Below are 18379 nucleotides of genomic sequence, written 5' to 3' on the forward strand. Positions count from 1 at the left end.
CCCATTTAAGTATTTTTCCCATTTTTAAAAACTGAGTTGTCTTTTTGTTATTGATTTTTAGGGGCTTTTCCTGTATTCTGATATGAGTCATTTGCTGAATGTATATATTGCGAGTGGATTTTTTCAGGCTGTAGCTATGGACTCACTTTCTTAATGATGTCTTTTACTAACAGTTCTTATGTTTAACAAAGTCCAATGTATTATTTTTTTCTTTTCTGGTTAGGGCTTTTCGTGCCCTGTTTAAGAAATCCTTGCCTATTTTGGAGTCATGAAAATATTCTTCTTTGTTCTATTTTAGAAGCTTGATTATATTTGTTTTCAGACTCAAGGCCACAATCTATCTTGAATTTGTTTTTAGGTTCTGTGGAAGAGAGGGGTCAGGGTTCATTCCACTGGGTTATCCAGTAGCTTCAGTGCCATTTATTACTATAGTAAAATATTTGTCTTAATAAAATAATTTTTATGTGTGTGTGTTTGTGTGTATATACATGATAACCATTATGCTTGAATTTTGGTTGGAATTACATTCATTCTATAGATTAATTTGCAGATAATTGACACCTTCATCACACTGAGTTTTCCAGTCTATGAACATGGACATTTTGTTGGCTCATTTAGTTCTTTCTTTCCCCTTGGCAGTATTTTGTAACTTCTGTTTTAGAGGTCTTGCACATTTCTCACGGATTGTCCCCTAGACATTTGATTTTTTTGAGTGGAAATGGTGGAGAAACACATAAAAAGGTGCACAACATCATTAGTCATCAAAGAAATGAAAATTAGAGGCACCTGTGTGGCTTAGCTAGCTAAGCATTGACCCTTGATTTTGTTTTGTTTTGTTTTGTTTTGTTTTTTTGACCCTTGATTTTGACTCAAGTCACAATCTCAGGGTTGTGAGATCAACCCCCACATCAGGCTCTGCACTGGATGTGGAACCTGCTTAAGATTCTCCTTCTCCCTGTGCCCCTCCCCCTGCTTGCACTCTCTGTCTCTCTCCGTAAAAAAAGAAATGAAAAATTAAAACCAGCAAGCTACATGTCCACTAGAATGGCCCCCCACCCATACATACTCCAGGACAAAAAACAAACAAACAAACAAAAACCAAACAAACCCAAAAACCCCACCTCCACAACAACAACCAATACAATCTGAAAACACTAGAGGTTATCAAGAATGTGGAGAAATTCTAACTTCCCTTGCAGGTAGGAATGCAAAATGGTATTACTACCTTATAAAACAGTTTGGCAGTTTCTTACACAGTTAAACATCTGCTTACCATGTGACCTATCCCATTCCTGGTTATTTACCCAAGGAAAATAAAAACAATACAGACTTGTATTTGAATGTCCACAGAAACTTTATTTATAATAGCAAAAAACTAGAAACAAGCCAGATTCTCATTATCTTGTGAAAGGATAAATGTAGTGTGGTATGTCCATACAATGGAATACTCCTCAGCAATAAAAAGGAACAGAGAACTGATGCATGCAATGAGAAGAATGAATCTCACAAGCTTTATGCTAAGCCAAAGAAGTCACACATGTGGTATGACTCCATTATATGAAATTTTAGATATGGCAAAGGAAAGATGATTAGGATCCTGGGGCTGAGAACAGAGGTTGACTACAGAGGGTCAGGAGGGAACTTTTTGATGTGAAAGAAATATTCTACATCTGGTTTTTAAAAAAGACTTAGAGAGTGGGACACTCCTGGGTGGCTCAGCAGTTTAGAGCCTGCCTTCAGCCCAGGGCGTGATCCTGGAGTCCGGGGATCAAGTCCCACATTGGGCTCCCTGCATGGAGCCAGCTTCTCTCTCTGCCTGTGTCTCTGCCTCTTTCTCTCTGTCTCTCTGTGTCTCTCATGAATAAATAAATAAAAAATCTTTAAAAAATGAATTAAAAAGACTTAGAGAGAGAGAGAGCAGGGGGAGGGTCGGGGAAGAGAATCTTAAGCAAGGCTCCATGTACAGCACAGAGCCTGCCTCGAGGCTCAGTACCATGACCCTGAGATCATGACCTGAGCTGAAACCAAGAGTTGGATGCCTAACCAACTGAGCCACCCAGATGCCCCTGAACTATTCTATGTGTTGATTGTTTTGAGATTACATGACTGTATACATCTGTCAAAAGTCATTAAGAGTTATGTACTCAAAATTGGTGAATTTTATTGCATATAAATTGTACCTTAATAAAGCTATTTTGTAATAAAATATATGTAACATAACATTTACTATTTCAGTCATTTTAATCATACAGTTGAGTTGCATTAAGTACCTTTATATTGTTGTGCAGTCATCATCACCACTCTCCATCTCCAGAATTCTTCTCATCTTGCAGAACCCAAACTCCCAGGACCTTTTCATCATTGCATAATGAATCTCTGCACCTCTTAAGTAATGACTCTCCATTCTCATCTCCCCCAGCCTCTGATAACTACCATTTTACTTCCTGTCTCTATGAATTTGACTATTTTAGGTAACTTGCATAAGTGGAATCATACAGTACTTGACCTTTTAAAGCTAATTTTTAAAAGTCTACTTTGATATTAACATTGGCAAAACTGCTTTCTTATATAAGTGACTGCATGATATATATCATTCTGTCCTTTTATTACCTGCTTATTTCTGTTTGTATATTGAATGTACATTTCTTGAAAGTTAGAACATGGTTGGGTCTTACTTTTTGTTCAGTCTGATCATTTGTGTCTTTTTTTTCTGTGCCCCATCCTGTGTATCTTATGGTCCAGAAGAGAGAGATTTTTTCTGTTACTCACCAGGCAGCAAAAGATGTACACATAGAGCAGATTCTCAGTCACATCAGGGCCACCTCAAGGGCTGTTGGCTTTGTGCCAGGTCCAAAAGCAGTCAGTTGTGGCCAAAGTGGTAGGGTAGATGGTACCAAGCATAGTGGCCTCTGCAGGAACAGTCCATTTTGTGGGGCCATTTTGCTCAGAAATAGAACTTCTGCCTTTCTGTGGAAGGGCATGCAGGAGGGAATGTTGTTCCCACTAAGAAGGAAATTCCAGAGTTTCTGAGTTTTTGATTCTGGGGTGAGATGACCTCCACTTCTATTTAAGTGAAGGTGAGTGAACTTTTGGATGTATAGGTTACTGACTGTATGGATAACTGATAGTAAATAAATAGAGACATCTTATTGATACTCTACTGGAAACTCTTCCCTCCCCCCAGAATTCTGCAGTGTGTCTATCACCTGGTTCTTTTCCTTTATTACTTCCCTTAAATTTTTTCATTTAAAAATTCCATACAGTAAAATTCATTCCTTTCAACAAATGTGCAGAACTGTGTTATCACCAGAACAACCAAGATGTAGAACAATTTCATTATCCAAGAAATTTCCATCATGCTACCGTTTTAGATGCAAACTCTTTCTTGCTTAATTGTAGGTAACTATTGATTGATTCTCCATCCCTAAAATTTTACCATATAAACAGAATTATCACTGTATATAACCTTTTGAAACTAGTTTCTTTCCTTCAGCATAATACCCTTGAGATCCATCTAAGTGGAGTATATGAGTGGTTTGCTTCTTTTACTACTGAGCGATATTCTATCATATGGACATAGCACAGACTGTTTATTCCCTAACTCAGGGACATTGGCATTGTTTCCAGTTTTAAAAAATTACAAATAAATCTACTTTAAATATTTATGTACAGGTTTTTGTATGAATATAGGTTTTTATTTTACTTGAGTGAGTACATAGGAGTGTGATTTCAGGGTCATATGGTAAATTTATATTTATCTTTACAAGAAAAACATGGAGTAGAAAGGAGTGGCTCCTCTTGTTTTATTCTAATAACCCACTTGGAGAACTTGTGCTTTTTGTTCCCACAACCTTGGATTCAGTGGATTTCCAAACCAAACTTATCTTTGCAGACATGTAAGGTATCAAAACATTTAGTATGTGTGCAGAAAGAGTCCTGGCAGTGCACTCAAAGGGTTTAACTGTAGATAGTCTAGAGAAGAAAATATTTACAGAGATGTGGGTCCAGTTGAGATACTGAGAAGGGGTTGTAGAGCACACAGAGATTACCAGCAGCTAGACTTACCTTCCATCCCTAGGCCCAAAACCAGCAAGGAGAGAGAATAGTGTTCCAGAATCTAGAGAGAGCTTGAAGCCATGGAAGAGAGACTATAATTAGAGATCACAGCCAGAGTCAGAATCACCCAAGGCAAGGAAGAAGTGAGAAAGGAGGGAGTAAATACCTTAACTGCTTTCTTCTTCCATCTTCTGAATCCTTTTGGAACCTCCGATTTGTCAAACCCAAATAGGAATCAGAAGGCAAGTAAGCCTTGTGATGTAGTCCATAGATGTCAGCTTTTGGGAACACAGAATAGGGCAGATAAGGGACAAGTTAGCTGAGTATGGGGTGGCTCAGGGAGTGGCAAATGGAGAGGAACTAGCACAACACACCCCTTTTGCTACTCAGTGTCTTTTTTTTTTTTTAAGTAGGCTCCAAGTAGGTAGAGCCCAACATGGGGCTTGAACTCATGACTCTGGAACAAGGCCTGAGCTGATGAGCCACCTAGGCCCCCTTTGGTGTCCATTTTTGTCCTTTGCTTGGATGAAGGCATTTATTTCCTCACCCAAAGTCCCACTAGGCAATGTATTATCATTGATATCAGTTCAGTCTTGGCAAAAATTTAAATTGTGACATTAGCCACCATCAGTGCTTTTCATGTAAGTTTTTAGGGAAAAGAAATAATTAGATGTAATGGTTCCATCCTGAGCCTCTATAAATGGACACAAGGGCTAAATTGATAAGTCAGAGCTTATTTCTTCCACCACCCATTCCCTTTCCCCCCGTGCCACAAGCATCTCAGGTGGACAGAGTATTTTACTTGGTGAGTGCATTAGTTTCATAGGGTGCCTAACAAAGCACCATAACCAAGTGGTTTAAAACAAGAGGAACATATTGTCTTGAAGTTCTTCAGGCCAGATGTGTAAATTAAGGTGTCGGTGAACTGTGCTCCCTCTGAACCTGTGGGGGAGTCCTTTCCCCACTCTTCCCAGCTAGTGTTGGTTTGTCAGCCATTGTTGGTGTTGCTCAGCTTGTTGGTGTGTCACAGCAGTCCTCTGACCTCACACAGCCTTCTTCCTGCATGTCTTTGCATTGTCTTCCTGTGTATGTGTCTGTCTGTGTCCAAATTCCCCATTTTTATAATAACACCAGTCAAACTGGATTAAAGCCCACTCTAATGATCAAATCTTAATGTGTACACCTCTGTAAAGGCCCTATTTCCCAAAAAGGCCATACTCTAAGGTTAGGACTTCAAGGGTTAGGACTTCAACATGTCTTCTTTAAGGGACACCATACAACCCATAACAGTGGATGACTTAAATAGGATCTTTAAGCTTCCCATAGGATCCAAACTCTTAGTGATCCTCTCGTTATTAGGTTACCAGGGTTTCCCCACTGACCATCATTGTTGGATATGGAAATACTTAAGGCTCTGTACTGATTCCAGACATAGTCCTCCTTACTCCTTGTATAACAGCAGCACCGTCATCTCTAGTAATTGGGGTCAGTCTTCCTGGTCAGAAGAGCAAGTCATTCTCTGCCTGTTGGTTCAGTACCATAGGAGCTCCAGATGTCCAGGGTCAGGCTCAGCTCCCAACAGAAGTGTGTCTGGGATTTTTGGTGAAAGCATTCTTTCCTTGGGCACCAAGGCACATTACTGAGGGATTCCAAAACTTTAGGGATAAAGAAAAATCCTAAGTCTCCGGAGAGAGAGAAAGCCATAGACACAGGACTGGGTATCAATATGCAATGACATTTTCAATGGAACACTAAAAAACAGAAGACAGGAACAATGCGTTAAAAATGTGAAGCCTAGAAATCTATACCCAGCTAAAGTAGACTTGCTTCTGGAATTCTCCCATTTAGTTTCAGCTTCCCTAGGTCTGCCAAGGTGATTGTTCATATACTTTATAGACTTTAAACTATATAGCTTTCATTTCCCCTCCTATTCCTTTGGCCTTGTAGATTTTTGATTTTATAAAAATTCTTTTATTTGAGTATGGTTTTGGGAAGGAGCTGTTTAAATGTAATTGCTTAGTTTTTGTAATGAAAAATTACTGAAAAATACTTCTCTGTGACACTGATATTTTGGAGTCAGATAACCACATCACTAAGTGCAGGTCAAGTTCAGTACCTTCCATAGCCTGAAACTAGTATTTCAGAGATGAAATGCAATCTTTTTTTTTTTTTTTAAGATTTTATTTATTTATTCATGAGAGACACACAGAGAGAGGCAGAGACACAGGCAGAGGGAGAAGCAGGCTCCATGCAGGGAGCCTGATGTGGGACTTGATCCCGGGACTCCAGGATCACACCCTGGGCCAAAGGCACGCGCTAAACTGTTGAGCCACCCAGGGGTCCCCGAAATGCAATCTTTAATCTTCAGAATAAGCTATCAGTATTTCTTCAGGAGAGCAGACTGAGCTGGAGACTACTCAACCACCATGACTTTATTCTTTGTGAGCACTTGATATTCTTTACTCTTTAGAGAAATAAATTGATGAAATAGCGTGAGATATATTTTCCCTCAACTTTTTCTTTTGAAAAGTTCAAAGCTACAGAAAGTTAGAGTACAATACAGTAAACATCCTTGTATCTTTCATCTAGATTCATCAATTTTAACATCTTGCCAATTTGCTTCATCTTTCCTTATCTCTCTCTTATGTGTATGTGTATGTATAAGAAAGACAAAACATTATATATGTATTACATATGTATAACATAAAGATAAGGCAGTGTAGTTGATAGTAATAGTTGGTTTTTGCTAAACTGCACAAAGTAAGCTATAAACATAATGACATTTCCTGTCATAGGGCATACTTTAAAATCATTCCCAAACATATGAATTGCTAGCATGATTAGCAGTTGTACCCAGAGTGGATTAAAAGTCCATTGATGAGATGCCTGGGTGGCTCAGCAGTTAGGTGTCTGCTTTCTGCCGAGGGCGTGATCCCGGAGTGCCGGGATCGAGTCCCACATGGGGCTCCCTGTGTGGGGCCCACTTCTCTCTCTGCCTGTGTCTTTCTTTATGTCTTTCATGAATAAGTTAATAAAATCTTTTTTTTAAAAAGTCCATTGATTATTATCTCCTGAGCCAAGCGTTAAAATAGTCTGTTGTCAAAAGAAACAACCAAAGACACAAAAAATTCTTCAATTTTTGGGACCTTGCTTAATCTGAATATATAGAGACATCTGACATAGCCACAGGATAATAACTGCCATTTGTAATGACCTATAATTTTGTTAAAACTTTCTAATTTAGTAAAAGTAAAGGACAGGTAAATTTAGCTTACTAAATGGCTGAGACCCAGCTATCCACAATTGGACTGACAAGATGCTTTGCTGAAGAGTAACAATGGCATCCTGTTAAGTGGTATAAAACAAGTGGTGTTAGTAATTTTAAAGTATTATGCTTTATACTTTTTTAATTGTAATAAATATATTTTTTACATCATTAAAATATGCTGCTCCAGATTTGCGCCATATATCCCTTAAGTGATTAACAAATGGTGGGAACCGAAGAAACCAGCAACAAAGATCATCTGATTGATATCTTGAAGAAAACAAAAAGTTTAAATAAAATAAGGATTTTGATTGAAAATCTTCCCTTCCTGAGTGTTGAAATAGGGAAGCTGTTAATAGATGGAGGAGAGAGAGAAGCCAGCTCATGACTTTATAGATATCAACTACTTAATGTGTTATAAATTAAAATTCTCAGCTTCATTTCTGTTTAGAACTAAATAAATCAAAACTAAATTATCATGCAGTATAACATTCAGGTTTATTAAGTTATAAAACTGTTCTACATCTTAAGTAACATAAAAATAACCGGTTGTTTATCTAGAACATAGAAGGCTTTTAGGATTTGTAGTTATAGAAAGTTTATATATACATAGTATATAGATATATATACAATATATGTGATGATATGTGTAATTTGTATAATTTTATATAATTTTGATTAATTTTCAAAGAATTAACAGATTTTGTAACATATACTATTGTATAGTATAAAATAAAGGTACTTAATGTGAACATTGTACTGAGGGTACATCAATCTTTCTTTCATGATCCAGAAAGTTCTACACCTAAAACTGAGGATACCTTAACCACGAATTAATATAAGATGTAATCCTAAATTAAATATTCGTTCCTAGTGTTACTTTGCATGGAATTGTGATCTGTTGTGCCACATTTTAACATTAAGTGTGTTTATCTTGAAGGAGGAGTATCACCGACGTAACTTCACAGAAGTGCTCTCTCCCAACATGTTCAACAGCAAACTCTGGGAAACCTCAGGCCACTGGCAGCATTACAGCGAGAACATGTTCACCTTTGATATTGAAAAGGATACTTTTGCTCTTAAGCCCATGAACTGCCCAGGGCACTGGTGAGTATTAAAAGTGAAGCAAGTCTTTGCATAAGAGCACATAGCACACCTCATCACCGTTAGCTTTTAATATTACTTTTTTGCCTTTTTGGAGTTAGGAGATTCCTTAAATCTGAGGAGTGGTGGCTACCAATCATCTTTACTAAGTTATTTCATTCTGGAAAATGCATTTACACTCCAAGATGTAATTGATCTTTGGCAGGTATGGAATGTTAGCTGGAAGTCATTTAGTTTTTGTGCCTCTTAGAGATAGAATTGTGTATCAATTTTATAAATTATTGTATATATTCTTGTAATAGTAATACACTTCAAATATACAGATTACACAACATTTAGTTCTTGTATACTGTTTGGTTTGATTAAAACAAGACCAATGCAGTCATAATCAATGGATTGTTGGATATCATTGATTCTAAGATACCTTCCCATCCACTCCCCAACATTTCAACATCCGTGAAATTAGGATGCATCATATAAATGGAGACATCTTAGCATTATGTCATAACTTAATGGTTATTTTCCTTTCTAGTGGTACATAAAATAGTGATGCATATTACAATATTGCCTTAGATTCTATGAAAGAATGTAATTATCCTAAAGCTAGTATGCAAATTCAACCTTGTAAGACAAGCATATATCATAATAGGGTGTGAACAAACATGATCCTCCCCAAAAAATATCCCAACTGTTGCTTTGTATCATAGTTGTATTACTATTATAATAGTAATACAACTATTGTAAACTATTATATACATAGTTTCAAGTTGGCCTTAGAAGGTAACTATGAAACCTCAAAACCAACTGAAGAAAAGTCTTTGCCCTTTTCAGTAAAGACTAAAAGAAGTTCAACTTTATGATGACAGCATGTAAAAAATACATATTTACCTTTAATTTTGTGAAAACTGGTGTGTAAATAATATATTTGCTCTCTTTTTAAACAGAAGTTGAAAGCTAACCTAGTGCCTTGCATTCTTTAAAACACTGTTAACTTTTTAACTCAGTTTCCTGTTAGGTACCATTTGAAGCTATAGCCTATGATTTCAACTATAAGTAAGCCTGAATGAAAGTAGGGAATGAAATTTTGATTTTCATACCTTGGAATAAGGGAGTAAGATCACAGTGGCTTAGTGGTGATGGGGTGAGAGACAGAAGTGGTTGTTTTTTTTTTTGTTGGTGTTTTTGTTTTGTTTTTTGGTTTGTTTTTTTTGCAGAAGAGAGGTCTTTTGTTCAACAGGAAACAATTGTTGAGTGCTTATGGTGCTTGGTGCTACAAATGCAAAGATTATTAAGACACAGTCCATTTCCTCAGGGAGCTCATGAGCAGAGTGGGACAGGAGCAGCTAGGTAGACAATCAGTAAGTTCAGTGTCAAAATAGTGGCTTGTTCCAGGTGACCTCAGAGCCTGAGGAGAGAATGCCTAGCCCTGTCTGGGGGAAGTGTCCAGAAGGGCTTCACTTAAGAAGTAGCTTTTGAAATGAATTGTACACAGTAAGTGGAAATTCATGGGTGAATGAGAATAGGGAACAGAATTTCTGGAAGAGATGACCGGGATCTTTCTATTGTGACCTGAGCTGAAATCAAGAGTTGAATGCTTACCCAACTGAACTACTCAGGTGCCCCTGAGGAATTTTTTTTTTTTAAACTGGTGATCTAAGAACTAGGATAAGGTGGTTTACAGATCTTGGGGCTTAACTGTAACTTATTAATATTTAGGTAATTACTTAATCTTTTCTATGCTAAGTGAAAGCTGTGTGTTGTTGCATCTTTTCTAGTCTAATGTTTGCTCATCGTCCACGATCATGGAGGGAAATGCCTGTCAGATTGGCTGATTTTGGAGTTCTTCATAGGAATGAATTATCAGGAACTTTAAGTGGCTTGACTCGAGTTAGGCGCTTCCAGCAGGATGATGCCCACATCTTCTGCACAGTAGAGCAGGTAAACAGTAATACAGGGTGAAGCATGGTTAACAGTGTATTGACTTGGACACATCTCTTAGTTTCCGAGTCACCATAAAATAAGATGTCTGGTCTCATCTCTAAGGTCTCCTTCAGCTCTAACATTTTTGATCCTCTAATTTGGTAATAGATCAGTAATTTCTTGTCATGAAATTTATTATTTTTTCTACCAAGTTTCATCTAGTTTTATTAACTTAAAGACATTAAGTGGAATATTTTAAGGGATTTAAGAATTTTGGTTTTGTTTGTTTTTCAAAATTGCCTAGAAGCGAGAGTTTACTTGTTCAGATTTTCATGTCAATTCAAATAAAAATTGCCATGAAAGAGCCCACTATCAAATGATTTGACCTGACATTCATAGAATACTTCAACCAATAACAGCAGAGTACACATTCTTTGAAAGTGCACACAGAACATTTACCAAAGTAGACCATATTCTGGGACTAAAAGAATTCTCAGTAAATTTAAGGAGATTCAATTCATACAAAATACATTCTCTGGCTGCAGTGAAATTAAAGTAGGAATCCGTAACAGCTTTCTGGAAAATCCCCAAATATTTGAAAAGTAAATAATCCATGGATCAAAGAAGAAATCAAAGAGGAACTTAGAAAATGTTATAAATTAAATGAAATGAAGGGAAATACAATACATCAAAGTACCATTTAAAATGGTACTTAAAATTTTTTTTTTAAATAAGATAAAATAAAATGGTACTTACAGGGACATTTTGTAGCACTAAATGCCTATATCAAAAAAGAATGTTTTCACATCAGTAACCTCAGCTTCCACTTAATAGACTAGAAAAAATATCAAATTATGTCAGAAATAAGCAAAAGAAAGAAAATAACAGCAGAAATCATGAAATAGAAAAAAATAAAAGTACAAACTTTCAGTAAAAAGTCTAGTTTTACTTTGAGTAAAAAGATCAATAAAATTTATAAACCTTTAGACTGATCAGAAAAAAAGAGAAGATACAAATTAAAAATACTAGAAATGAGAGACATGACATTACTTCAGACTCTATAAATAGCAAAAGAATACTAAGGCAATATTATGAACAATTTTATTCCAGTAAATTTGACAACTTTGATAAAATGGACAAGTTCTTTGAAAGACAAACTACCAAACTCTACTTAAGAGTAAATAGATAATTTGAGTAGCCCTTTGTCTGTAAACGAAATTGAATTGGTAGTGAACAGCCTTTGCACAAAGAAAACTCCAAGCCATGATAGAATCCCTGGTAAATTCTACCAAGCATTGAAAGAAAAAAATAATACCAATTCTTCATATCTTTGCCAGGCATTAACAAGGACCTCCAGAGTGTCAGTGGAGACCATGTGGGCTTAGGCTTCCACCCTTATCTGGCAGTAACAAGATGCCTCTTCCAGTCTCTGTTTGAGTGCTGTCAGAGGAGATCTACGGTGAGAGAGCACTTACTACCACCCCACAGTAATGAGGCCATGTACTCAGTGTGGTCAGTAATGGCCACATGAGGAGTAGTAACAAGATAACTCCTACCTCTCCCTGCCAACATGTTATCAGAGGAAACCTAGTGGAGAGCCAGAAATCCCACTGTCACCATTAGTAATGAGGATTCTTGCTTCGTCTTTCATGGATCACCACTGGGAAATCTAGACCATCTACTCTCACTTTGCAGTAATCAGGAAGTACTTCACCCTTCCTGTTGGAGCAGTGGTCTATGGGAGCCAGCTAAAACAGAGGTTTAAATAAAATTAAAATACTAACCAAATTTTAAATTTTATAAATCAAAAGTCACTCATCATGCCAAGAATTAGGAAAATCTCAACTTAATGAAAGGACATCTACATTAGTGTGGAGATGACAAGGATATTAGCATTATCTGACTTAGATTTTAAAGAAGCCATCATAAGTATATCTTACCAAGCAATTACAAACACACTTGAAAACAAGTGAAAAAATAGCTTCAACAAAGGAATAGAAAATCTCAAGAAAAAATAAAAGAGGGGCACCTGGGTGGCTCAATTGGTTAAGTGGCCAACTCTTGGTTTTGGCTCAGGTCATGATCTGAGGAGTCCTGGGATAGAACCCTGCACTGGGCTCTGCTGAGTGTGGAGCCTCCTTAAGGATTCTCTCCCTCTTCTCCTCTCCCTGATCTCTCTTTCTCAAATAAATAAATCTTTAAAAAAAAAAAAAGATATAAAGGAGAACCACATGGAAGTCTTAGAACTGAAAAATTTAATAACTGAAATAAAATAGTGGATGGATCATGAGTAGAATGGAGGGGACAGAGAAAAGAATCAGTGAACTTGAAGGCAACAGTAGAAATGACCCAGTTTGAACAACAAAGAGAAAAGAGACTGAAAGAAAAATGAACACAACTTCAGAGACTAGTGGGATTAAAACAAAATGTCTACTATTTATGTCACCAGAGTTCTGGAAAAAGAGGAGAATAACAGTGGAGGTGAAAAATATTCAAAGACATATGGCTAAAAACTTGCCAAACTTGGCAAAAGACATAAGCCTACAGATTTAAGAAGCTGAGAAAACTCTAAAAAGGATAAACCCAAAATAAAAAAGAAAAGTCTCAAATCAATATCTTGGCACCCACCTCAAGAACCAGAAAAAAGGGAGAGTAAAATAAACCCAATATAATAAGAAGGAAGGAAACAATAAACACCAGAGCATAAATCAATGAAACTGAAAACAGAAAAGCAATGGAAAAAATTAATGAGACAGAAACACTGGTTCTTTGAAAAGTTAACAAAATTAACAGACTTCCTTCAAGACTAACAAAGAGAAAGGTTGGGAAGACACAAATTACCAATATCAGGAATCAATAGGAGATATCACTAAAGACCTTTAAGACATCAAAAGCATAAAAAAAAAAGACATCAAAAGCATAATAAATGAATATAGTAACTCTGCATAAATTAGTTCAGTAACTTACTTGAAAAGTACCAATTCCTTGAGAAGCAGGAACTACCATAAATCACCTGACAGGAAGTAGATCATTTGAAAAGTCCCATCACTATTAAGGAAATTGAATTTGTCATTTAAAAGCTCCCCCAAAAGAAATCTCCAGGCTCAGATTTTTTTCACTGAAGAATTCTATGGAACATTCAAAGAAGAATTAGTACCAATTCTACACACTCTGTTCTGAAATAGAATACTTCCTAGTTGATTTTATGAAGCTAGTATTGACTGATACTAAAACCAGACAGAGCTATATCCCAATATCCCACATGGATACAAATGCAAAAGTCCTTAACATAATATTAGCAAATAAAATTCAACAATATATAAAAATAATTACACGTCACTAGCAAGTGAGGTTTAGCCTTCAGAGATGTGAGGCTGATTCCATGTCAGAAAATCTGTCAATGTGGGATCCCTGGGTGGCGCAGCGGTTTGGCACCTGCCTTTGGCCCAGGGCGCGATCCTGGAGACTCAGGATCGAATCCCACATCGGGCTCCCGGTGCATGGAGCCTGCTTCTCCCTCTGACTGTGTCTCTGCCTCTCTCTCTCTCTCTCTCTCTGACTATCATAAATAAATAAAAATTAAAAAAAAAAAAAAAGAATATCTGTCAATGTAATCCACCATATGACACGCCCATTCGTGGGAATGTAAAATGGTATAATCACTTTCAAAAACAATTGGGCAGTTTCTTAAAAACTCAAACACATGTCTACCATATGACCCAGCCATCTTACTCCTTTTCTTTCCCCAAGAGAAGAAAAAAGCACACATCCATACAAAGACTTGAACAGAAACATTCATTGCAGCTCTATTTGAAATAGCCAAAATAGAGAAACAACCCTAATGCCCAGAAATAGGTGGATGTAAAAAAGTGACTGTGGTACATCCATACAATGGAAAACTCAGCATTAGTGAAAAGGAATGATCTATTGGCACATATAACATAATTATTTTGTCTCTCAAAATAATTATGCTGAGTGAAAAAAGCCAGACAAAAACAGAGCATGTGCTACATGATTCCACAGATTAAAAAATCTGAAAAATTCAAACTGATACGTAGTGGTAGAACACAGATCCTTGCCTTTCCCCCTATTCTTTTAAAAGGCTTTAGTTTTGCTGACCCTATTCTGTTTGCATTTAAGCATGTCCTTCTTTCCCCCCACCCTCACAACCCCTAGCTCTGATCTGACTGCACTCCCCGGGGCCTTGGTTACATCCTAGGCTCAGCTGCCAATCTCACCTGCATTTCAGCTCTCTTTCCTGAGCTCCAGATCTCAACCTGACAGGGGGCCTGATAGACCTGTCTGCCTGACAATCACAAGCATCCTCATATCTGCCATGTCTAAAATCAGCCCCTATTTCTGCCTCATACACCACTGCTTCCACCTTCCCTGTTCACTCTTTCAGGGGCTATATCAACATCCTCTCTACTGCCTGGGCCAGGAGTCCAGGTGCCCTTTACTCTTCACTCCTTGTGTCTAGTTAGTCACAAGCCCTATTGATAACTCTCCCTAAATGTATTATTAATTCCTGAATAATTTTGTTCATCCCTGAATTTCTGGCACAGATTCCTTGCATTCCAGCTGCTTCTCTCTAGTTCAAACCACCATCATCTCACTCCTAAACAACCCTACCAGGTTCCCAATGGGCCTGGCAATCCATTTTCCATACTTGAAAGGAACAGATTGGATTGTGTTGGTCTCTCGCTGAAGAACCCTTCATTGGTTTTCCATTGCTCTCAGGCTAAAAAGTGTAAACATTAACCCGGCTTTGAAAACCCTTAATTCTCTTTGACCTTTGCCTGCCTCTAGCCTGATCACCTACAACCCTTCTGTGCCCTCATCCCTGTTGTATACAGCTAGGTCCCACAGCAGCTTCCTGTGGCTCTCATGCCCTAGACTGCTTCTCTGTCCTCTGGGCCCTCACTCTCAGTATTTCCTCTGCTCTAAAAGCTCCTGCCCTAGCTTTCCATGGAGATCTCTCACTTACTCTCTGGCTGCAGCAGCACGGGTATTACTTCCTTTGGACAGCTGCCCTTCCCCCTTTTGTGTGTCACTGCTCATGGTGACGCAGCCTTGCCTGCTTCTTTGTCTACCACTTGCACTGGCCCAGGGGCTGCTGGTATCCTGCTCACACCAGGCATGTGCTGGGTTGGGAATTCCCTGGATATCTGAGTAAGGAATGGATGAACAATCAAAACAGTGTCATGGACCATATAGTAAAAACTTGCTTTACTTCTCTCTGACACAAAGACTTTTTAAAATGCCATAAATAGTTGTAATTTGGTGTTAACTATTTAGATTTTCGTTTGTTCTCATTTCAGATTGAAGAAGAAATAAAGGGCTGTTTGCAGTTTTTGCAGTCTGTTTACTCAACGTTTGGCTTCTCCTTTCAATTAAATTTGTCAACAAGACCTGAAAACTTCCTAGGAGAGGTTGAGCTATGGGATGAAGCTGAAAAGGTAGGGAGAGACAAAGCACACACCTTTATTTCTGTGAGTGTGGAAACCACCTGAGTGACTGCAGTTACTTTGCATCAGGAGGATGCCATGCTTTGCAGTAGAATTGTTTAAATTGGTAGTTACAGGATAAATACGCAGACTATAGAATGTGGCTGCCCGGTTTTTCTTCTTTACATTTGTCTCAAACACTTTTAAAGTTTATGTCAGGTTTTTATTTGTACTTTTTCAAGTGTCAGTCACTAATAACCAATTTCCTCAGTTTTTAAAGAAGAATCCTCTGATCTGCAGGCACGCTTGGTGTGTGTTTGGCTTATTTTAAGCTGCTGGATATGGAGCCAATGTAGCATGACTCATAGATACAGATGCATACACCAGATGCTCAAATCCCCTCCACAATCACAGCCTCTAGTGCCATCCTTTGTCTGGGGGCACACAGAGACTCACATGCCACATCTCAGCTTTGGAAAACCAAGATTAAAGAGCTCATCATGCTTTTTTTTTTTTCTTATTAAAAGAATACAAGACATGTCCTGTGTCAGTTTTTATTAGAAAAGAGGATGGTGGCCAGACACCCCAGGAAGGCCTGATCCCTGACCTGCCTATTGGTCCACCTCTTCATGGAATACTCATGGACACTGATCACACAGATCATTAAGGAATTAAGAATCAGAGGAACACTGTATTGATAGTGTCACAGTTTTCTGTTAGGTACTGGGGCAGGCAGAAACTGGATAGAAGCAATTTGGGCTTGAGATTTAATTGGGCCTCCTCTCCCCACTGTTCCATGCCCATCCTAAATGCATGTTTTTCCATATCTGTTGAATGGAAAAAGAAAGTCACATGAGACAGCCTGCCCCAGGATGCTGACACAGTTTACCTGCTTAGCCACATGGAAGTAGGAAGAGGAAAAGAGGGCATAAAGCTCGACTCTGGAGCACTTTTTGCCTAGTTTCAAAGGTTAGCTCCATGTATGAATTATAGAAGCATTAAAGTCTGAAATGGTGATGATGATGATGATGATGGTGATGATGATTATACCTACTTCATAAGGTTCTGGTGGACTTAAATGAGTAATTTATGTGAGGAATTTGTCATAGTGCCAGGCACATGTAAGTGTTCAGTGAATATTAGATGTTGGTATTATTAATAGTAGAATCATCATCATCATCATCATCACTCCATACATGGAGCGTGGGGGGTAAACAGTGGGGGGACTCGGTGTGGGCCTGGCATGGGGGGAATGGGGTGTCCCACCATTTTTTTTTTTTTTTTTTGCACTTTTTTAGCTCATTGACTATTCCCTTAGAAGATGGGAATCCTACTCTGGGGAGTTTTTCCCATGATGTCGACCCCTGATCTGGGAAGTAATTTTATATATCTATATCTATATCTATATCTATATCTATATATATCTTCAGATGTCTCTGAAATGGTTTGAAAGAGATATTAGTGAAGTCAGCTCCAAGGCCACATTGTTCCTGGGCTGTCAATTCACTGTTACCTTATTTCCTGTCTCAGATTGTGTGTAGTTAGGGAACCCAGCAGAGCTCTCTAGACAGCTATGGCAATGTAACCATCAGATTGTCCAACCATCAGCTTGTCCAAATAGCCAAAATGTGAGGAGCAAAGGGTAGCGTAGATTTGAATGATGTGAGTCCTGCTTTCTATTAAGTTTAATCAAGGAATCTGTGACCTAAAGAAAATCCACGTTTTCTTATGAAAATTAAAATCCAAATGGGGGTTTAATGTTCTATCTCTCCAATTTTTTAATTTAACCTAAGCTCAGCTGGAGGGTTCCTACTCAGGTAAGTCTGAAGGGAATGTGGAATGCTGCTTCAGCAGGCCTGGTCTGGCCTTTGCCTCTGGAACCTCTGTAAATCTACCAGCCCCTTGGAGCTGGAATAACCCCACTCCAAATCTCTTTTGCATTCCACTTTTCCATCATTTCAGTGAGTCATCAAGATCTCTAAGAACGTCCCAAACCCATACACACACAATTCTAAGCAAATCAATATGTTTAGAGCCCAGCATGTACCAAAGGCTTTCTTATCCTTGGCTGTTTGTATTGGGCCTTTTGATTACTGTGTCCTCAGAGGCCCAGTGAGGATCAGTACACACTGCTTTATTCTTTTCCCCAAAACCTAGCCTTTCTTTGGCTTTTTAATTCTGTGGGAGCTCCCTAAATTCTCTCCATCACTTAGTTGCCTCCTGCAGCCGGGTTCGTTTTCTCTGGGAATATATTCCAGTGCCTCTTCTGCTTGCAGAAGCAGAGTAAGGCAGAGGCTAGCTTTCTTGCCTTTGAAATGAATCTGTGGTGGTGGCCTTCTTCAGTGCTAAGTAGGATGCAAGCTGCTGTAGTAGAAGCAGGCCCATGAGAGAGCCTCCTGGATCTGGATCTGGATCTCAGCCAAGACCAACTCCTCATGCACTCTGAGATCTTGGAAGAGCCTGCCAGGACCCCACAAGTCAGCTTGCTTGATAACTCTGGCTTCAGCCCTGAGACATCACCACTGCTTTGACTTCCCTGTCAACAGTTTACTTCCAAATGTCAATCCCCCTCATGGGCAACAGTATA

General features: G+C 38.3%; 1 protein-coding gene and 1 long non-coding RNA gene across 4 annotated transcripts in view; one reads left to right on the forward strand and one right to left on the reverse strand.

The window, feature by feature from the left end:
- TARS3 (threonyl-tRNA synthetase 3) overlaps positions 1 to 18379 on the forward strand; it is a 73148-nt gene that overhangs the window by 30023 nt on the left and 24746 nt on the right. For both annotated transcript variants that reach the window (XM_072796387.1, XM_072796394.1), the window contains exons 11-13: positions 8262 to 8428; positions 10201 to 10363; positions 15667 to 15804. In XM_072796387.1, the coding sequence (XP_072652488.1) occupies positions 8262 to 8428; positions 10201 to 10363; positions 15667 to 15804 (468 nt within the window). The remainder of the gene's footprint in view (positions 1 to 8261; positions 8429 to 10200; positions 10364 to 15666; positions 15805 to 18379) is intronic.
- LOC140616065 (uncharacterized) lies at positions 1283 to 13448 on the reverse strand. 2 transcript variants are annotated; one of them, XR_012016568.1, is made up of 5 exons: positions 13313 to 13448; positions 7332 to 7401; positions 5502 to 5807; positions 4223 to 4334; positions 1283 to 4127 (listed from the first exon to the last, which is right to left on the reverse strand). It is a non-coding gene; the product is annotated as an uncharacterized lncRNA (long non-coding RNA). The 2 variants fall into 2 exon arrangements; XR_012016567.1 differs by having other exon boundaries at positions 1283 to 4334.

The sequence above is a fragment of the Canis lupus genome, chromosome 2 (genome assembly GCF_048164855.1).
Source record: "Canis lupus baileyi chromosome 2, mCanLup2.hap1, whole genome shotgun sequence".
NCBI lineage: Eukaryota > Metazoa > Chordata > Mammalia > Carnivora > Canidae > Canis > Canis lupus.